At 41.4% G+C, this 22,246-nt stretch overlaps 2 protein-coding genes across 2 annotated transcripts; one reads left to right on the top strand and one right to left on the bottom strand.

Annotated features, from left to right (window-relative positions):
* Positions 1 to 1,508: 1,508 nt before the first annotated feature.
* On the bottom strand, positions 1,509 to 7,426 carry ATP5F1C (ATP synthase F1 subunit gamma; the record flags this gene model as incomplete). The annotated part of the gene is made up of 8 exons (XM_082010943.1): positions 1,509 to 1,609; positions 2,796 to 2,951; positions 3,569 to 3,633; positions 4,016 to 4,159; positions 4,614 to 4,818; positions 5,438 to 5,569; positions 6,538 to 6,572; positions 7,383 to 7,426. 8 exons carry the CDS (start codon positions 7,424 to 7,426, stop codon positions 1,509 to 1,511), a joined length of 882 nt encoding a protein of 293 aa, XP_081867069.1.
* Positions 7,427 to 7,588: 162 nt separating this feature from the next.
* KIN (Kin17 DNA and RNA binding protein) lies at positions 7,589 to 22,246 on the top strand (the record flags this gene model as incomplete). Its single annotated transcript, XM_082003714.1, has 13 exons — positions 7,589 to 7,702; positions 9,610 to 9,704; positions 10,580 to 10,623; positions 10,751 to 10,873; positions 11,842 to 12,023; positions 13,369 to 13,417; positions 13,736 to 13,793; positions 17,330 to 17,453; positions 17,925 to 17,975; positions 18,666 to 18,734; positions 19,501 to 19,600; positions 20,609 to 20,709; positions 22,184 to 22,246. 13 exons carry the CDS (start codon positions 7,589 to 7,591, stop codon positions 22,244 to 22,246), a joined length of 1,173 nt encoding a protein of 390 aa, XP_081859840.1.

The raw sequence follows: 22,246 nt of genomic DNA, 5'->3' as shown, positions 1-22,246 counted from the left end.
AATTTACAGATTTCTGGGGCTTTACCACGTCTTCACAAAATAACAGAGCAGTCTTGTTAACACAGACAGAGGCAGGTTAAACCATATGCTCAGAAGAGCTCTTCTTCACCTGTAAGGAAAATTGAAGCACATTAAAACCCTTTTAATTGTTACGTGTTTTTTTTTTTATTTCAAACTTCTGTCTCCTTCAGTTCAAATACTTCAACTCACTAATATTCCTTACCCCCCCCCCCACCTCTATCAAGTCTATTTCTACTTGAAGTTTCAATTTTGAATATGCTTATTTTGCTACAGAAACCTATTTAGGTACAACATCTTACATACAGACATTTTTAAGTCATTGCATAAGGTCAGGGCACTATGAAAAAATTAAAACAGTAATTTTAAATGAATCCAATAATCCAGGGAAAAAAAAAAAACAAACTCAGAAAATTGTATCAAATGTGGATGTATGCTATCATGGACATATTTTGCTTAGTATTATTGATGCTTGAGAACTTTTTGTTCAGACAGATTCAAATTAGCAACGGGCACTTTCCCAGCTCTTTGGGAAGAGAAGTTTGTCTGACCAACAACACTTTATTCTGACTTCCTCACTTGACTTCAAGACTGTCTGCATTAATTCATTTAAAAAAACCCCAACAATCTGGTTTCTATTTTGTAACTTTACCTCTTTGATTTGGCTGAACCGCTTTTTCCGATTAATCCCTGGTTATGGTATTACGAGAAAAAACAGAACAAGCAGGTTAGGAAGCAACTCATGCAAATTCAGGCAACACTATGCATGTATCTATGACCACAAATGTATTGTGAGGAGCACAATACAGCACGTACCTGCTCTATGGTATGTATTCCAACTATTTTGTAAACACACAGGATATTAACACATGTATTTGCATATGAATATAGCACCGATTTTTAGCTGTTAGATGTAATACACATTAGCTACACAGAGTTACAAATTGTGGTCTAAGTCCACACATTTGTAAGCTGCAGCACACACCTTCACAAAACTTCTTAGGGAAATAAGCAATATACTGAACTTGAAGTAAAGTACACATTCAGTATCAACACTCTGGAAATTCCCTCTTTCCTCCATCCCCACATCTCGGCTTTTGACCACCATCACAGGCTGATTTGTCCCAAAGCATTTCAGTCACCTGAGTTACTCTCCCCAACCCAACACTACCGGGCTGTTTCAGCAGAATAGGAGAAATCCACTCAAAGCCAAAAAGAAGGAAAAATGCTGCCTATTCAGGCAAGGATGTGTGTTGAGGCTAAAGCTCTATTTTACCAGCTTTTTAACTTTATCTGGCCAAAAGACTGTCCAATTTCACACTTGTTAGTAGAACCGTGCAAGCTGAAAACTTGGGAGTCATGCCATGGACTGTCTTCCCTCCGGTTCTGGGACTTACATGCCCTTACCTTCCCCCTCAACCTGACAGGAGCAGGACATGCAAGCATTACACCACTTTGCAACAACTCCTGTTTCACATTTATGCAGGTACTCACAGAGCAGCAGCACCGGAGATGATCTCAATAAGTTCCTTGGTAATGACAGCTTGACGGGTACGGTTGAATGTCAAGGTCAATTTGTCAATCATCTCAGCTAGAAAAAAATTATGGTTGTAATTTAAACATATAATAACCATTCAAATAGAGATAAAGAGAAGCTGTACGAACACAATACCAAATAGTCTTTTAAATCCATGCAAACCATCAAGAGGCTTACTGCACTTTTCTGTTTTTCCCCCTACAGGTAACACTACTAGTAGACAATCTAGAAACTTGATAATTTGGCTTGAAGCATCAGGCAAACCTCTGAAGAACAGCTGACAGACTACTAAATACCATGGTATGACATCACTTATTTTAAGGTAACACAAGCATGCAGTATTTTGCTTTTAACTTACATTTCACTGCCAATAACTACATCAGTATTTCCTTCAAGTTACTGTTGTTCTGGCAAAGGGAGCCAGATTTTTTCTTTTTTTTTTTTCTTCTCCAAGGTTGTGTGTTTTTTTGTGGGGCTTTTTTTTGTTTGGTTGGTTTTTTTTTAAACGGAGAAGGTATCATCTCTTTCTCTCAAGATAAGGCGGTCAGCAGAGAGCCACACCTACAGTTCCAGGTAGCTCAACTGCACATCACATCAGCTTCACTTGGTCACCAGTATCCTTTATGCAACACTACCTTCACAGGACTGAAGTCTTATCGCCATGTCACTTTAAAAGATATTTGCTGTCTCCCACTAATACCAAGTGCATATTCTCTGCACTGCACTCAGTTTGGACACCTTCCAAGGGATACTTGTATATTCTCAACTTGCTGCATGACAGGTGGTAAAATATTTAATTGGTGTTTCAGTTTCCTCACCTTTAAATTGGGGCAGTACTAATTACATTTGGCTTAAAGGTTAGGTACAGGTTTATAAAAATTTTGGAAATACTCACACCAGCCACATAAGAGCATAAAGAATTTTTGGCCATTACAAGATTAGTTTAGTATTTCATATTCTTATTAAAGAATATGTTATTCCACTTCAGCTACCTAGTCTTGTTTCTCATATACCTGACAGCAATCCCTCCTTCTAGGGACTAAATAAAGGTCACATGTTCAGAAAAGAATCCCAGCTGAACTGGCTCAAAAAAAAAAAAACAAACCCCAGACTAAAATTGGAATTCAGAGAGAAACTAGCTCATTTCTTATAATTTTGGAAGCAAAGAATTACACAAAGGGAGGTCAGTACTTTCATGCTCAACTACTGAAGTCCTGGAAAACCCACAGAGTAGACTTACAAGCATTTTTGCTAGCGTTGTCCATAGCGGTCATCCTAGCACTCTGCTCGCTGGTGGTGGATTCTTTCAGGGAGTAGTACAAAATATTTGCTAGTGTAAATTCCTGGTAGTTTCTCAGCACATCAGCATCAATATCGTCATAGATACTTAGGCTTTCTGTAAAATATGAAAGAGTGGACTTAGAGACATTCAAGACATACTATTTCTAGCAAAACAAGATAATGCCATGTGAAAGGCTACTAGGCTAGCCTGTTTCTCTACTTAAGGCAATGCAGCGGCATTTTCTCTACATACAATGCATACTTTCATAATAAAATTTTAAACAGCAAAGAGATTATGTATTTTATGTGTTTTAATTCAATTTAATACTAGGAAAGTCAGATTCTGACCAAGGTCAAATACATTATTGGTGTATTATGTTTAATCTTCCCATACAATGCTGCAGAAACATTCTGGGGTATTTTTACTGAGTAATGCAAAATTACTCAGTGCCCAGGCTGCTCAGTGCTGAAATAATTAGAACTGACAGAGTTTGGCATGTGTAGTTCTTCCCTGAGAGAGAATCTCAAATCAAAATTAGTACAACTGTTCTTTTTAACCTCCTTGCCCCACAGCACCTTGATAGATCAGCTTTGCACTGCCAAGATAAAACAACCTGTTAAACGTATGATACATGCACCATAATAAGATATTTTAATACCACATTCTCATATGCAGAATACTTCTTCTGTGATTTATCACTTCACGTAACTGGTTTCTAGTTCGCTACTTACCAGAACCAGCAACTGTTTCAAGGGAGAAGATTGGTTTTTCATCAGTCTTGTAGGAGATGACAGACCTGTATAAAAAGAGCGTAATAGGGTTAGTTGAACTGAAGAGCCAGTTTTGAGTGTTTAAAATCAAATTAACATAGACAACTTCCGGCCTCCCAATTCCACAAAGTTTTCTGATACGCCTGATGAAGAGATCTCAGCTAACACATGGATATAATGATGTACTGACCAAATACAACAGCACCCGCCATGCAAGTAAAAAGAGAATTGCAACCACAGTATTAAAAAATAGCAGTTCTTCACACACACTAAAATGCACTCACCCCTCAAGAAATAGAAGTAAATGTGACAATTCACAGTCAGTTTTCATATTACTTCATCGGGCCAATGGGCTTTTTGAAGCCTTCTACCCACTGTTTTTCTAGTACAGTTTCAGTTTAATCTTACCTGAACCGATTGTAGATGACAGAGCCTTCATCAAATTCATACCCAGAGTTTAACAACTCCAAGGCAATGACTGAAGCATCTCCAAAGCTCGGAGGTCTCCGTCCCACTTCTTTGAATGTCAGCAGGAAGTAATTGCCATGTGTCCTGCAGTAATATCCAATTTGTGTTAGAACCAGGTGGATGCTCTAATGTACAACTATGGGGCACCAAGAGGGAACAAGTCCAGTAACTTACTAGCGTTCAGAACTAAGCACTTTTATTGAATTAGGGTCTGAGGTAAATTTTCCCCCTCCCCCCTCCCCCCCCAATTATTATGGTAGCTTCAGGATAAACACACACTTGTAGCAATGACACTATAGCTAGCTTTAAGACTTTGATTCCAAAAGTACAATAATGCTGTGCAGCAGTTTCACAAATGTCCAGATGATCAAAAGCCACCTTAGCATATTTGCAGGTTTTGGGTTTTAAAAGGAACTTGAATTTAGCAGTTTCATTAAATGCAATTGCCTGTGAATGCCACATAGCTTTCCAAGCAGTCCTGACATCTCTACTGCAGAAAACAACCAAAACCACCAAACCAAACCCTTCTCCTTTTCACCTCTGAAGTAGGCCTCTGATCTTGTCACCTACTCCAACCACCATAACTTCTTTCCCTGCATTTGAGAGGTTGGTAATCTCGTTCTTCAAGGTCTTTGCAATAGATGTATGGATAGCACCACACAGACCTCGGTCAGAGGACACACCAATAAGAAGGTGCTTCTTCTTGTCCTCTGGTGCCTTTATTTCTGCCTTCTCATAGAGAGCTAAAAAAAAAAAAAAAAAAAAGATGGATATGTTATTCAAGAGCACGAGGAAGCAAACGGGTCATATCAGAATATCTTTGAATTGTTCTAACCAAAACAATTTCTAAAGGGGTTCCAAATCACAGCCAGAATTTTATCTCCCTCACAACCATTCAAGTTTGCATGGGATCTGACCAGAGATGACAGCCACATCTCACATTGGGTATCACACAACCAGTGTCATTACTCAGTTAAGTTCACTGTGCAAGTCTAGTGCCTCAGGCACACACACAGCCCCAGAATTCGCAAGAAGATCTGTCAGTAGCCATAGATGCTACAGAGAGAGGACACAATTCCATTAACAGGTAGGAGCAGGCCAAAAATTCTGAGTTATGATGCTTTTATGACTAACAAAAACAACCACATAGAGTAATCAAAAATCATAATGAATTTCACATTAGAACTCTTAAAAATCACTTTCCATAAACTACTTATAAGGAATACGCAAGGTGGCCTAGAAATGCCGATTATTTTGGAAAAAAAAGGACCAAAAGGTTAAAAAAGTCTAGGTGTTTTATCACCACACTGAAAGCCTTCCTCTTCTGTTCCTGCATCACACAGTGCAAGAGTCTCTTCTCACCCAGTGCTCCTGTTCCATAGACTCTAGCAGGCTTCAGCTCCCTCTCAGCTCTTGCATATTTTGCTGCAGAAACCATCTTCATGGACTTTGTAATTTTCTGAATGTTCTTGATGGACTTCAAGCGCCTGGTAACTATAAGGTTAACAGTTGAAGGTCATGGGCTGTACTGGGCATAATGACATCAAAATCAAGCAGTAAAATGCTAGCAACAGCCATCCAAAAATTTCTTGCCAAGTTCCTCAAAGAAGAAAAAAATAAACAAACAAACACTGCACAAATGAACCCCATAAAAGACCTCAGTATTTACAGTAAGAAAGTAGTAAGAGTAGTAATCTGGCTAACCCAAATGCATCTTTACAATAGATCTGTTTTTTCCTCCAGGCATAACATTCATTTAATAATTAGCCTAGCAGAAAATCTATTTACTATTGTCTTTCCTTCCACTTCTACCTGTTTCACAAATACATCATTTGAGGTATATTGTCATCTTTTCCCAGATGACAAGGAGAAGAAACAAACAAACAGAATACCCCACAGTATGAAGACACAAGAATAAACTTCCTCCTCTGCTTAGACTGTGGCAAAACAAGATTCTTAAAAATACTGATGTGAACAGAAAACAAAACAGGCATACTACTGACAAGGAAAATTCCAAGGCAATATCCCTGTACGGGAACGTATGAGGAATGACTTAAAGAAACATTATCACAGTGGAAGCATCCAGTCAAACTTTTTTCCCCCAAATGCTGGATAAAATCACAAGGAAATAAATGTAAATCAAAATAAATTAATTCTTAAAGGTGAGCAAAAATATGGTTTAGCACATATGATAAAGTTATTATTTTAAAAAATATGTTTGAGTAAAACTAAATTGGTTTGCTGAAATGACACCTAAATTAGTACTAAAACCATTTTACACAATACCTTTTTTGAAGGACACTTGCTTAATGTAAGAAGTGCTGGAGGCTCATGCAGCAGTATTATGGTGTGCTGGATAAACAATGAGTTTATCCAACAAAGGCTAACCAAAATTATATTTTAACACTTAGTTTTCCTGCAACACTTTCCCTCTCTCAAAAGCAAACAAAACCCGTACTTACTGTCTTTCAGAGTTGCCATATTCCTGACTTGGCCCCTGAAAATGAATGCAAGAGAAATTAGGATAGTCCACTAGTTCTCCTCCAGCAAACCAACACCTATGAAGGGCAGGTCCCTTTCAAAAGGATGAAAATTTTAAAATTGCTGTTTCTTAAAAAGTATCTGTAGTAGGGACAAGGCACTCTAAACAATGCCTTGTATCCAGACCTTCCTCCCTTCTCCATATCTCCTGTAACACCATATATCATTTAATGTATTATCTCCTGCCTTAGATAATGGCACAATGTCAACGAAGTTCAGACAAAATGGCATCAGAAGGGTACAACTTTCAAAAAATATAACGTTTTTTTAAAACAATTAAAACGAAGCAAAGGAGGCTCCACCATTTCCTGACAAGAGCAGAGTCTCCTTGTACCGCCTGTCATCTACGAAGCCGTCCTTTTTATTTCTCCTGCCTCACCTATTCACCTCCCGCTCAGCTGAGCGCCCTTCCTCTACAAGCTCCCCTCTCCCCTCACCCCCCACCCACAGAGCCGCGGATCAGAGGACAGAGCCTCCGTCCCTGGCAGGTCACCGCCGTGCCCCCGGGAGGCCGCTTCTCCTCGGCTTCGCGGTCAACGCTCCTCCAGCCACACCAGAGCCCACAGCACCTCAGGGGCTGGGCCGGGCGGCTGCCCCGCCACCCCCGGGCGCCGCACGGCTGAGGGCAGCGTCGCCCCCTCAGCCCCTGGGGCAGGCCCCAGCCACCCGGCCGCCCCGCGGGGCTGCCCCACCGCTAGCCCACCGCCCCAGGACGCACCCGTCCGTCCTCACAGGGCCCCTCCCGGCCCGCGCCCCCGCCTGTTACCATTGTGGCTGGTAAAGCGCGACGGCAGCCCCCCGAGCAAACATGGCGGCGCCTCTACCGCAGCCCCGCTGAAGGTCAGCGCGCCCACATCGCGCATGCGCGCAGCCGGGCCCGGCGGGGGCGGGAAGTGCTTCTGGGGTGCGGGCCGCCCCTTCCGGCAGGGGCCGGGACGGGGAGAGGGGTGGCGGGGCGTTAACGCCGCCGCCATGGGGAAGTCGGATTTCCTCAGCCCGAAGGCTATCGCCAACCGCATCAAGTCCAAGGGGCTTCAGAAGTTGCGCTGGTACTGTCAGATGTGCCAGAAGCAGTGCCGCGACGAGGTAAGCCCTCCCCGGCAGTGGCCGAGCCTGCGGCCGGCGAGCGCGGCGGGCCTCGATTTCGCGGGGAAGGAGGACGATCCTCCGTCAGGGGCCGCGGGGGGCTCCAACGCCTTTACAGGGAAGCTCAGCCCTCCTGAGGGGTGCAGTTCTTTTGGGGATACACAGGGGTGTCGGATCCCCGCAGTTGGGGTCCTCAATCCTCTCTGGGGCCTCAGATCCTTCTTGTAAGCATGCCCAGTGCCACTGAGGGGGATGCGGAGGGGCTCTGGTCTTCAGTCCTTTTGTGGGGAGCTGCCATCGCCTTAGGGGGTGTGTGGCCCCATAAGCTTGTAGGGTTCCCCAGTTCCCTTGTGGGGGATACAGGGCTGGCCCAGATTCCCTTTGTAAGTGTCTCCAGTCTCCTTGTGGGGGCTCTGGTCCCATTTGTGGGACCTTCTAGGGAGCATACTGGCCTCACTTGCTGGGAGCAGGGGACCCCCAACCCTCTTTAGGAGAGCATTGTAGAAGGCCCTTATTCTCCTTTGGGGGTCCCCAGGCCTTCTTGTGTCAACCATGGTCCCCTTGGGGGCAGATTGGTGGAACCTGGAGGGTTCCCAGTTGCAGGGGGTGGGGCGATCCCTTTGGGATCCCCCATGGGAGAAATCCTCATCCATTTTGGAGAAGGTGTGTTGGCCCTGGTCCATCTCTGAGGACGTTCAATCTCCTGCAGAATGACTGATCAGCTGAGGGTGAGAGGGAGCACAGAGTGGCCCCAAACACCCTGGAGGGGTGAATCCATCATACACCCCTTGAGAGATCAGTGGGGTTAAGAATTCAGTGGCTCCCATCTGCCTTAGAGGGAAGTTGAGGAGATCCATGATTTCCCTTGGGGACAGGGTGGGTGCAGCAACATGCCAAAGGGGATGCACATCTGGTGCACTGTGATGTCTGTTTTCATAGAATCATGGAATCTTTGGGTTGGAAGGGATCTTTAAAGGTCATCTGTCCCTGCAATCAGCAGGGACATCTTCAACTAGAGCAGGTTGCTCAGAGCCCCATCCAGCCTCACCTTGAATGTTTCCAGGGATGGGGCATCCACAACTTCTCTGGGCAACCTGTTCCAGTATCTCACCACCCTCATAGTGAAGAATTTCTTCTTTATATCTAATCTAAATTTACCGTCTTTCCATTTAAAGCCATTGCCCCTCATCTTATCACAACAGGCCCTGCTAAAAAGTTTGTCTCCATCTTTCTTATAGGCCCCCCTCTAAGTACTGGAAGGCTGCAGTAAGGTCTCCCCGGAGCATTCCCTTCTCCAGGCTGAACAACCCCAACTCTCTTAGCCTGTCCTCACACCAGAGCTGTTCCATCCCTCTGAGCATTTTGATGGCCACCTCTGGACACGCTCCAACACATCCATGTCTTTCTTGTGCTGAGGGCTCCTTCCTTCTGATTCTGGCTTGGTTTCTTCCCTTCTCCTCTTATGAAGAGATGCTTTTTCTGCGAAGCTTCCCCCTGTTCTTTTCACTGGTCTATTTATTTGGACCCAGATGCCTGTGGGAAGTGTCATCTTCTTCCTGTTTTTCACCAGAGTTGTCCTTCAAAAAGTACCTCTACTTGGGCTGACTGTGCTTTTAGTCCCATTCTCCATGAATAGCCTCTTTAATGTGCCTTAGAGAAGAGAATTAAAGCATCCTGTGGATGTTTGTCTCATTCTTCAGCTGTTTCTACCCCCCTCTCCTTTTCATCAAAGAAGCTCAAATCCTATTCTTTTCTCAGTGACTACAAGCAAAAAAACCTCACTGCTTTACAACCAGATCTTTTTGTAACAAATTTCACTTATAAAATGTTATTTTTAATACTTTTCAGCTGTGTGAATGTTGCAAATGGAGACAAAGAGAGACAAAGTATTTACTTGTATTTTATAGAATGGCTTCAAGTGTCATTGCATGTCTGAGTCCCACCAGAGGCAATTGCTGCTGGCTTCTGAAAATCCTCAGCAATTCATGGATTACTTTTCTGAGTAAGTTTGCTATATATTCTTAGCCACGTCTTCATTCCTGTATCGCATCTGCAGTGATACCTCGAGGGCCCAGTCATGTCCCGTTGAAGACACTTTATTCTGATATGTTTTAGAGTCAGCTCTTTTTTTAATGCAATTTGAAAATTTAGGCAATGTCACTTTTGAATGCGTGTAAGAGGTTTCAGGGAGCCATGACATTTAATCAAATTTGCCGGTTTTATCCTGTGTCTGAGTCCCATTTTATGTTGCTCTATGTTACAAAATATGTCACCGTTCTGACCCCACCAAGTGACTGCCACACATACCGAGTTACAAAGAGCTAAAAGAATCATTACAGAGAGGTAACAAGTCAGGGGGGTGATTAAGGTCCCACAGCTTCCCCCAGTCCTTTGTTCAGCTGACCTACATGACAGCCGGGCTGACTGGAGCTGTCTTCAGCACGAGTCTGAAGCAAGGTTTTATACTCAAGCCCTTGAATTAGCAGTGAGATGAGTGATCCATCTACCCATCTACCACTGCTGCCCTTTGTCCTGCCGTGTGTTTTGTGTCAGCCTCGGAAGATACCTGGTAATGAAATACCAGCAGTTAGTGGGAAGTGTTTAGATTTTGTTCTTTCTATTTTATCCCTTTGAAAGGGCGTTATCCTTTTGAAGATTTAACTTGTGTATGCAAGTACCATATTGTGTTTCTTTGTGCATACGGAATGCATGTGATGCTACTTTACTAAAAAAGGGAAACGAGTGTCTGAATTTCATTATGCTCAGTTCAAAAGAATGCTCATTTTTATACTGCAGATATTTCATTGTTAATGACAGTAGAAAATTTCTTTGTAATCATTAAAGTTTTACTAAAATACTTTCTTTTTATCCTCTGAGGGAGTTCCGAAATGATTTCCTAGAACTGCTCAGGAGGCGATTTGGTAAATATTTTACTGTTTATTTGCTTGTTTGTTTGCTTTTGAAGTCTTTTATTAGTTCAGTGCAAGAAGTTTTGGTTGCTTTCTCCTAGGTCTCGTATTTATGCTTAATAATTATTCTGTATTTCAGGAACAAAGAGAGTCCACAATAATATTGTGTACAATGAATATATCAGTCATCGAGAACACATCCACATGAATGCCACTCAGTGGGAAACGCTGACTGATTTTACTAAATGGCTGGGGAGAGAAGGTAAATGTAGTTGCTCAGGGTTGGGAAGTTTTAAAATTATCGGGTAATTGCATTGCTGATAAGTGATCAGTAAATATTTATGTTAGTTCTCCTACTTCCTTTTTCTTCCCCTCCCCTCCTGTATATATATTAACAGATGTCCAAACATATTTCTGTGCTAAGCATTAGGAATTTGCTGACGAAAAATGTCAGAAGTCTGGAATAAATGTGTCAATCATGAACCTTTCCTTGTTTCATCTGTTGGTCTATATTTACTGGAGATATTGCTAAATTCTAAATCAACTTCCAACAGTTGCCATTTAAAAAGTAAAAACGATGATAGAACATTTCATATGACTACAGAATCCTTCCCTATTTAAGGTGACAAGAAGCGAGCAGTCGTTTTCATTCCTGGCTTGGTGAAAGGGTTAAAGCTTGAAATCTGCAGTTTTGTGTAGTGGGAGGAAGAAAAATTAAACGGCACTGTGGTATGACAGAAAGTTTGCTTTGGCTCTGATTGACTGTGTCCTACAGGATACGTTCATGAGTCATACAGTGTTTGAAAGATCACTCTAGTGAGAGTTAGTGTCATGGTTTAACAGTTAGTAACAATGGCGTAGCATAGTGAAGTTTCCTTTAGTATGATGCTATTAGTGTGTATTGTTTGTATATGTTAGATTTCTGCTTTCTTCCTTGTTAAAACAGTGGGGAGGAAACATTTTCTTCAATAAGGAAGGTATTATAAAACACTCCACTTTATTATGTACTCTGGCCTATTTCCAAGTAGAACTGGCTAGCTGAAGGGCAGAAACAGATACTAAAGGTAATTCAAAGTCAATTTTACCAGGCCAGGAAGGGGTATATTGTCTCCGGTTTAGTATCTCATCGTTGTAATGAACGTGGACTGTGAAAATGATCTTGATCTTTTCTTTGTACCTTGCTTGATTTTGAGAGTATTAATCTTACTTTATCTTGCATTGACTTTTTAGGTCTTTGCAAGGTTGATGAGACTCCGAAAGGTTGGTATATTCAATATATTGATAGGGACCCAGAGACTATTCGCAGGCAACAAGAACAAGAGAGGAAGAAGAAACAGGACCTTGATGATGAAGAAAAAACTGCTAAATTCATTGAACAACAAGTTCGAAGAGGTTTGGAGGGGAAAGAACTGGTGAGGAAATTGCGCTGTATGTCAAACTTCAGCTCAAAACTCCTCTGGGTTACATTGATGGTGAATTCGATGCTGCTGGGATCCATGCACTGGTATTTCCTTTGCAGTCAGTTGGAAGGTGATGAGTAAGTTTCATGCTTCAGGTTACAAGCTCATCACCAGTTCTAATTGGGGAACAGTGGGCATATTTGAGTGCATTGCTGTTCTTTTCTAAGCCACAAGGAATAGTCTTCTCCCAGGTATTTCTGATAACAGCCTTGACTAACTTGTTTCTGTTGAAATTCCAACTTGTTACATTTCCTTAAGTAACTAGCTTGCTGATGGTTTTTACAGCTGATGAACATCAAGGTGCTCTACGGAATAACAGTTTCAAAGAAAGCAGAGGTTTCAGCTCCTTCTAGATTTGATATGATTTTGAAGTCTACTGGAATTGTATCCTATGTCTGATCCTGGCCATTTCAGATTTTGATTTAGGCTGTCTTCTTCCATACTTGAATCGCCACATCAGTTCACTTATGTTCTGAATTTTCTGCTATACAGTTATCTTAGATTATAACCTGCTCTGAAGGAAAACTTGGAGTTATTTTGTACTTGGCTTGCTTTAGTACTAAAGGAGTAATAATTACTGCTCTTCATGTGATTAGTGATGTAAAAACAACTCCTGAATTTAGGAAGGGAGAGTAAACAATACAGTAACCCACGTGACATGTCTTCGTTTATGGTATTTCACAACTTTTAGGGCTGCAATAACACATACCTCATACAGGGAGGAAGCTGAGATAAATAACCAGGAGGGGCTGACATGATTGAATTTACATAGTGAAAAGTCTTATTTTGATAGTGCTGGTGTGGTATTTGGGATATGTTTATTTGGCGTCATTCCATGATTTCTATATGCGTTGTTGCCTGGGACTGGAACCTCCCATTTGATCCTGGGTAATGATAGGTGCATTTAAATGCTCTTATAAACAATTATCTTTTTTTTTAATATAAAACTAATTGAAATTTAAATGGTCTGAGCCTTCGGTGCTAAAAATTTGGAAAGATTCCAGAATTCCTTCTTTGAATCTGTCCGGAAACCAGTCTAATCATGGTTCAGAGAACACTGCTACAGTAAGGCCACTCTCTTTTCATGCTGGAATCAAGCAAGCTTAGACAGCATCTCTGTAGAGTGTGTTAATTACAGAATTATTGTTTTAAATTTATAATCTTCTATCAATCAAGCCAGATTGACTATTAGAGTTACTTGTAATAATCTCGCAGTAGTCTGTAAAACTGAGCTAATCAATGATCACCAGAAAATGGTATCGTGACTCTTGAAATGTGTTTTGTGTTTTTTTGACAGGAAAAACCGGTCTATACCGAACTGAACAGAGAAAGTGAAGAAGAAAAAGGTAACCAGATTTTGATAAATGTGATTTTCTAGTACCTACTGAAGATGATTTTGTGATTAAAATGAGATGGGCACTGAGCCCTGTTCAGTGCTTCATAAAATACTTTGAGATCAGTTATTAAGAGCACTGGAATATGGAAATTCAGAGTATTCTTTCTTATAAAGTTCAAAGTAATTTATTTTAAAAGCTGAGCCAAAACATAGATAGTAAATATTTTCAAATTTATGATCTTTTCCATTTGCGGATATTTAAAATTGTAACATCCTTCAATGTAGTTTTTTAAAGATAGAAATAGAGTGATGTCTTTTTATTTTTTAGTTACATTTAATTTAAACAAAGGAGCAAGTACTTCAATAGCAGCATCTTCTAAAACAAGGTGAGAAAAGAATTTAAGGGCAACTCTTACTATTGCAAAGCACTTACATGATAATGATATATGTATGGGCAGGAAGATGTATCTCGTCCTGAAATATTTGGAGTCTGATATCTCATCCTGTCATGTTCTTCAGGAGGGGATACTAGGTGACTTCATGGTTCCTTTTGTATTTAAAATGGATGAATGGGTGTAGCTTTCGTGTGTGCTGCGAGGAGCCTTCTTGGATGCACTGTGGTTCATGGCAGATGCCCATAAAGTTATAGGCAGTTATAGGTTCCTCTGAGAAGATACTGTTATGTGAAAAGGTGGATAGGGGATCTGGTCATAGCGTTTGAAGTGAATGCTGTCTAGTCCCAGCTGCCTTCTGTGAATGGGTATTCATGACTTGTTAATTTTGGTTCCTAAAAGGTTTGATTGCCTTGTCTAATTGGAGGTAATACTTTCTCTGATCATCATTTAAGAAGCTGAATCTATCTAATGTAAATCTTTCTAAAGCTCATGAATTTAATTGTCATCATATAATCACAAACACCGCAGGACAAAAGGGATCAATAATGCAAACAATACTGACTTATAGCAGGCTGTGAAACTGTTTGATGAGCAGTACATCTTTTCATGTGAGGCAATACTGTAATTAAATGTATTGCAGGTAAAACAAAAGCTTTCCTCTCATTACAAGCTCAGCTTTTAGATAAGTTATCTGATGGGAGATATGCCAGGCAGAAAATGAGACAATAAAGTAGTTCTTTGCTATAATAGATACAGATTTCAGGCTTTGAGGAAAACTTGCAAATTATCCCTAAGCATTGAGTTGTGCTTAAGATGAGTCTGAAACTTAATTCAGACACTCACTTAAATAGTTTCAGTGAGGAATATTTAAGGTGCTTGCTAAAATTTGGCTGAAGGTGAAATCATCCTTCAAGTAGTCTTAATTTTTTCATAGCATATGAGATGTACTTGTCTGTAAACTTTATAATGGTAGTATAGAAGCAAAATTAGGATACCCATTTCATGATAAAGTGACTGGGCGGTGGTTTATATATCACTGATGATACAGGAATCACTTCAGAGTCATAGATGGTAACTGCTTCCCTGTGTCAGCTAAAGGTGTGTTCTGCAGCTGTTAGGTGTTACTGAGGATCAGTTGAGTTCAACCTGATGTCCGGTACCCCAGCGCAGCGTGCAGTAGAACAACCTGGCTTCCCTCCTTCTGTGCTCACAGCACAAGATACAAAAACCTGGTGCTTGTATTTCTTGAGCAGGGTGCAGAAATAGGACCAGGAAATCGTAGGTAGTGGATGGTAAAATTTTGAGGGCATGGGGATACTGGTGGCTGGGTACAGAGATGGAGTTGGAGTCTTGCTGAGAAGGGGAGTGAGAGGGGAGGTGTCCCTTCCCTTGAACACCGGTGTGGCTCACATGAAGCTAGGAGTCACCACTGCCACTGCGGGCATGGCTTCTGATGCTGCCTGCCCTTGAGCAACCTGGGAGCCCTGGGCTTACTTTTTTCCCCTCAAGAGCTTACATCCTCCAATCCCTGCTTAACTCACTCAGTGGACAAGTAAGTTTAGAATTACTTCTAACTAAGGAATGAGCAGAAGCTACTATTGAGGTCACTGACTTTTGTCTGCAGTACTGCAGGCGTACCAGCGTACAGTCCTGTCCGCACACTGATCAGCCTCTACTGTACATGGTTAGGGTCTCCCCAGCCCTATAATCCCAAGGGAAGATCCTTCAAAACCTGTTTGCTCTGATGGTTAGGACATGTCTGTAATTTCCCAGGTAAATGTAGTCATGCCCAGTTTATACCAGTTGCTCTCATGTTGGTATGGGCGTTTAACACAAATAGTTCTTTTTTCTCCCTGATGCTTGCTTTCTCAGACAAAGTATTTGTGGAGAACATTTTTAGCCTCTCAGCCTTCACTGTGCCATGCAAGCATGCCTGAGTGGTGCTGGCCTCATCTCCCCGTTACCCTGATCTGCTGAATGTCTCTCCCTTGTCCTTGTTCCAGTTTCAGCTAATCTTCAACAGGGGAGCTGGTTGAATTTGTGCATGCTACAAATGAAACATTACCATGGCTTATGCAAGGCACTAATGCTTGTCTGTCTTGATGCTTCCTAGGATTGCATTTGACCCTTTCATGACTGGTCCACACTGGTAGCTGTCATCTGTGATTATAGCCAGACCCCTTTCTGCTTTTGTTGTTCTTAAACAGCTCCTAGTAGATAGAAGGTAACTAGAGTAAACTTTTCCAAAGTATTTGAGCTTGCATGATGTGCTGTTGAATTTTGTAGCTTTTAAAACATGGTTTTCAAGATAAACCAGTCCTTTCTGGTGTCCAGTTCTTTCTTGTGTCCTCCATATTGATGACACACCCGAACAGTGTTGATGGTCTCTCACTCTTTGTCCCAGGGTCCTTAATGAATATGTTAAGTAAGATTTGTTTTAGTATTGACACCCAGAAATCCCTTAGTAACCTCACAGCTAGGTATGTTTTCCTTCTTAAATATAGGCAATGCAGTTGTTACGTTTTAATTGTATGTTACCCCTTACGAGATGTTATTTTAAATACTTGCTATTTGATTTGTGATTTAATGTGCTATTTCTTCTAGAACTCTGCTACGGAGATTATCCAGGCTTCCTCTGAAACACATTTTTTTCTCTCAGTTTTGCTTCTACTGCCATTTCTGTATCTTCATTCCCATTACGTATCTTCCCTTTGTTAGCATATCCAGCATCCTCACCACAGGCAGAATACGCAATTTGTTGTAAGGCCGTATTAATATTACCTTACTGTCCCCCTCACAGCATCCGCCTTCATCTTTCTGGATGAGAGAACATGTACATTTTTTTACTGCATTCAAATGCCCTTTATAAAAATGGCTTAACTCAAGCTGCCTTTAGGCAGTTCTCACTTTACCTAAATGTTCCCTGATCCCTGAGGTGTAACTTTTTCTGGTGATGGCTCTTTTCTTTCATAACTTGTGGGCGGTTTGCCTATTTTTCGATATGATTGTGAAGATGGCATTTATCTGCTGGATGTGGAGGCCTTTTCTACAGATTGCAATGCGTTTTCTCCTGTTGCTGGATAGGTTAAGTATCTCTGTCTGGAAGGAGTTCTGGGCATCTACCATGTTTGAGAGTTGCTCTGTCGAGGTGGCATCTCTAAAGCCACAAGTTTGTCCTTTTGATTTTGAAAACCTTATTTGCAGACCTGCTTTTGTCTTCTCCAATTGAACTCACATCCCCGATCAACTCGTTGCTTTTGCACTAGTGAACTGATCGTTAGGTTGTTTTCATTCTCCTGGACTGCTAGCAGCAAATTTCAGTGGACATGGAGTTTACACCTCAAGGAGATCAGTTCTAGCTGCCAAATGCAGTCCAAGAGAAGGAGGCATGCAGGGTCTGGAAGGTGACTTGCACAACTGAAATTAAATAGATAAGCAGGCCTCTTTGCACAACCAGTTTTTCAGATGCATCTTGGTAGAGGAAACAATGTAAGTTCTGCTGTGAAAACATCATCTTACTCTTCCAGCAGCGTCCTTGGACCAAATGCTCTGAAGATGGTGGAAGGGGCAGTTAAAAGAAAAGAATCAGCTCATAGCTCTGGTCAGTCCAAAGAGAAAAAGAAGAAATCTGCACTGGATGAGATTATGGAGGTAATAATCACGCAGGATCTGTGTCATTGTAACCTCATGCCTATGACAATGTCCAATTTACCAGGGCATCCCTTTGAAGTGACTTCAGACCTTCAGTTCATGTGGAATTCAGACTTGCATATCTTATCAGGCAAAATTATTTCAATTCCCCATTAAAACTGCTTTCTGCTGCTAATCTGTGTCAATTCCCCAGACGACTGAGATGTTGAAAGTTAAAGGAATACAGATTTTGGAAAAGGAGAAAATATCTAGAAACACTTGACAAAAACCAAATACAAATCTTCATTTTATCATGGATTCCTGGTCTCATCAGATTGATTTTTATGCAGCAAGCACACACTGACTTACCCTTATTTAGTTTTTTTTATTCCCCACTTGATGTGGACCTGGAGATTTGGTTCAGCTTTTCAAAGACATGGGAAAGCTGCAGTGAAAGGGGGAAGTAAATGGTGATTATTTGTTGTTCTCTAGCTTGAAGAGGAGAAGAAAAGAACATCTCGAAGAGACTACTGGTTGCAGCCTGTAAGTGTCTTAAAAATTGTTATTATTGTATCAAATACAACCAGTTCTGCATCTCTAAAGCTGCCGTTGTTTTATGTAAAGATCCAAAAGCACATTCCAAACTAAATTCACTCATATTTTCCAAGCTGCCAAATGTGAAATATTACAGTATCTGAGAGGAATTAGTCTTCTGGTTGAACATGATCTGCAGTCTGAAGCACTGTATGCCTCATCTCAGTTGGGGTGGAATTCTCTAATTAAAGAGTTGGTACTGTGAGTCTCTACGGATGGTGTTTAAATCACGATATTGCTCACAGCCCTTTTCTTTCTACATAGTTGACTCTCACGGAGATGTAGAAGTCGACATCAGCCTTTGAGCTGTGAGACCTCATCTCGGCTTCTACTTTTTGACTGGACTTCTAGATCAAGAAGTCTTGGCCCATTGCGGGCTGTCACATTATATCCTGAATTCAAGTGTAACTGTATTTATAAAACAAAAAAGAAGTCTTGAGAGATGCTACTTTGAGGCAATAACTTGAGGATAAGGACAAATTCCTGAAAGCCAAGTCTTTACTATCGTTGCTTCCTGCACTGTGCTGTAAAGTCTGTGGTTGGAGTCAGAGTGACCTGAATGTACAATTAGTTTAGATTGTGTAGTTTTTTGTCCATTTTTGGCATCTTATTTTTTTTTTCTCCTTTCAAATCTTTCAGGAAATCATTGTAAAAATTGTAACCAAAAAGCTTGGAGAGAAGTATCACAAGAAGAAGGCAGTTGTTAAGGTAAAGTGTGGAAATGGAAGCATGTGGCATTGGTTAGGCTTTTCTGGTATCAGATGACTTCAGAAGTTTTGTTTCATTGTGCACGTTTTTCAGCCTTAAGTCAACACTGATAGGTGCTGAAACATCACCTTAACGGTGTTGGGATTTATTCTGGCCAGGGAGTGAATCTCTGGATGGTTTAATGTCATTTACGCAGCGATCCTTTCTTAAGCCCTCTTTTGTCCTGGATAGTTTGTCCCTATTAACACATCTATCTTGCAGAATAGTCACTTTGTCAATGTGGTATGACCAAGAGCAGTGCAGTTGCATTTTAATCTGAGACTAGGCGGTTTTGCATTTATATTTAAGCTGCAGGCTGCCTTTGAACAAGATCTCATTTGCATACAAAATCTTCAGGCAGTAAGCCTTGCTCTGTTCTTCAGAAGAGCTTTCCTTCAGCCACTGCCAGTGAAATGCTGTTGTACAAGGTAGTGCAAGGCTTAACAGTCCCTATAAGAGTGCCAAAGGTGACACCCAGGTGTGTTTTGAATGACTGACAAAGAGTGTGTAGAGCTCAAAATTACAGCTTTTTGGATAGACATCAGGGAGGGTTTATGAGTCCCAGTGGCTGTCTTCCCTTTGAGCTCATTCGAATATGAGAAGCGGAACACTGTTTATGCAAGGTGCAAAGGTGATCGGTAACTCATGGTCCTGAGTCTGTTAATTTTGAAATGTAAATTTAGAGATTTTTTTTTCTTTTCTGATTGGCCTCTGCTTTTCACAACAGGAAGTGATTGACAAATATACAGCAGTTGTGAAGATGATTGATTCTGGAGACAAACTGAAGCTTGATCAGACGCATCTAGAAACTGTAATACCAGCACCAGGTATTTTGTTCGTTTTTCAACTTTAGCCGTCACTGCAAAACTTATGTTTCAATTCTTTTAAACTATAATTCAATCACTTGAAAGTACCATAATAAGACCCATCTTACTCTTGGGACAGCATTTCGTAAGCTACTTTGATCATTTACCAAATATCCTCTGGTTACTTTCTAGGGAATTACTACATTGCTTCTGCTTTGAGTCTTAACAGTTCCTTCTCGTAAGAATTAGATTCTTTTCTGAGAAGACAAAAGTGCTTTAGGAATCAGTTCATTTGATGAGATGAAAACATCTCTCCAGCTGCCAGGAAGGATCTCTGGGAGCCTTTTCAGAGCCGTTGGTCATATTTATCCTGTATCTTCCCTTCAAAGTCATGCCTCAAATAGCTGTGGGTACTTGGCCAAGCTTACCTCATCTCCTGTTTGGTTCACTGGCGTTTCTTTGGCTGGTACACACTAATGTTTGTGTGTAGTACCTGACCAGTATTTCAGGGAATGGTCAGGGTAGCAGGTAAATGGAACACTGTCACGAGGAAGCAGGGCGTAGGATTTTGGGTTTCACAGATTCTTCAGCAAACCTGCCACCTTCTGCATTTCTGCAGTTGGTGAAGAGCTGGTTGACGGTGTTGGTGAGTGTGCTTTAGCATAATGGTACTCATAGGTGAGCTCTGCCCACCCTTGACTGATGCCCTGAGGGGACTGCCTGTGAGAGACAGAAGGCAAAAAGGAGGTACACTGAGCCGTTAGCACAGGGAATGGGATGTGGGAGAAATAGCTTTGGTTTCTTTCCCTGATGTAGTTTCGGTGGTTTCTGCCCGTAGTGTCAGTGTAGCCTGGAGCAGTAAACTTAGGTGCGCTGTGGAGATGGGCAGGCTGTAGGGCGAAGCTGGGTGCTGCTTGCTGCACCTGCTGGGAGAAACCTCTCCCTGTGCTGTCAGTGGAGACGAACACAACCCCATCAAAAGAAGTTGGGAGCCCTGTTGTCTAACTGTTTTCTTATTTCTCATTTCAGGCAAGAAAGTGATGGTGTTAAATGGTGGTTACAGGGGAAATGAAGGCATCTTGGAATCTATCAACGAAAAGAGGTTTTCAGCAACAATAATCATTGACTCTGTAAGGATCAAACACTGCAAGATCTCATTTGTGTAGAGCGCTTTTCATCTGTGCATTGGAGAGTTTTCACAAAGAAAAATGGCATCATTAATCCTGTCTTACCACTGGGACTTACGGTGTGCAAAATGCTGTGATAACCCCTGCCTGTTCCCAGCTGGTAGGAGAACAGCCACATATTCCCCACTGCAGACTAATGCTCTGCTGTTTGCCTTTAAAAAGATGCCAGGATGCTGAATTTGGCAAGTTTTGAACTTGAGACTTGAAAAATTTTTGTATGTTTATTTTGAACGTGGCTGTTGTGCAATTTTGTGGGAAGGTAAAAAAAATGTGAAATATGGAAGGAGGTGAATTTTCTCTTGGCTTTTCCAGACTGAACGTGAGACTTTAAGTGGTTATTTGTTGTCTTGTTCATAGTTAACAATTATGGTTGGTTTTTTGGTTTTGGGTTTGGTTTGTTTTTTTTTTTTTACATATCACCTTCCTCTGGGCTAAAATTAGGCCATGTCATCATGTCTGTTTGTGTGGCTACTTCTTTGCTCTCCTCTGCAAAACCAATCTTTAAAATCAGTGACACAGCAAGGAGAGGATATTGGCTCAAAGACAAATTTCTTAAACACAGCTTGCAGGAGAGAGACCCTGTTAGGATCCCGTGCAAGGAAGGGCTGCAGCAACTCAGCCCGCATTGGGTTCTGGAGAATTTGTGTGAGAAGAGACTGTAGAGACACCCTAACCACAGAAGGAGCTTTGGTTGGAGCTAAGGATCGTGATAACGTTGGTCTTGGAAAACGAGGATAGTTTTTCTCAAGTTCTGGTACTTGTAGGTGTTAAGATTTCCCCCTCCTGCATGAATTCTGAGCCTACACATTAAAAATGGGCAAAACTACTCCTAGACACCAGTGAAGTCTGTGAGAATTTTCTTATGCATTGTAGGATGACCACTATAAGAAGTTTGTATTCAAAATGAAATCTTTTACTACTTATAAGTTCACAGTGAATTAATTCAAAACATCTGCTTATATTTGCCCCAAAATTGCAAGGACTAATACAAAAAGTGTCCTGAAAGTGAAAACATTTCTGGGACAATGTTGAGACCCTGTCACAGTCGTTGGTCAGGTTGAAAATACTGAAACAGAAAACATTGTGTCGTGAGCAAATCCCAAACCCGCAGTTTTTTGAATGGTTTCTGCTATGCATCCCATGAACAGCAGCCACCATGCAGTTATACATGGCTTTTGGACAGAGCATTTAATCAGAAAAGTAGTTGTCATGCTTTTACTGTGTGCAGCACTGAGTAAAAATGCTAATGCCTGTGATTGCCAGTGCTATTCACTTCAGTTGTACTTGAAAAATGTCTAAGTGTGGTGAGTTTTCATACAGCCCCTTTAGCTGTCTTACTTTAAGCTCCCCGTTGGGAATTTGACAAACAAACCAGTTTATATTTTTATCTTATTTCTTCTACTGTGTTATCCTCCAGGGACCTTTAAAAGGACGCCGAGTTGAAGACATCCAGTACGAAGACATTTCCAAACTCGCCTGA

This window comes from Phaethon aethereus (genome assembly GCF_964289735.1).
Source record: "Phaethon aethereus genome assembly, chromosome: 1".
Taxonomy (NCBI): Eukaryota; Metazoa; Chordata; class Aves; order Phaethontiformes; family Phaethontidae; genus Phaethon; species Phaethon aethereus.
Note: the sequence above shows the minus strand (reverse complement) of the source record. Positions and strands in the feature narration are given on the sequence as shown.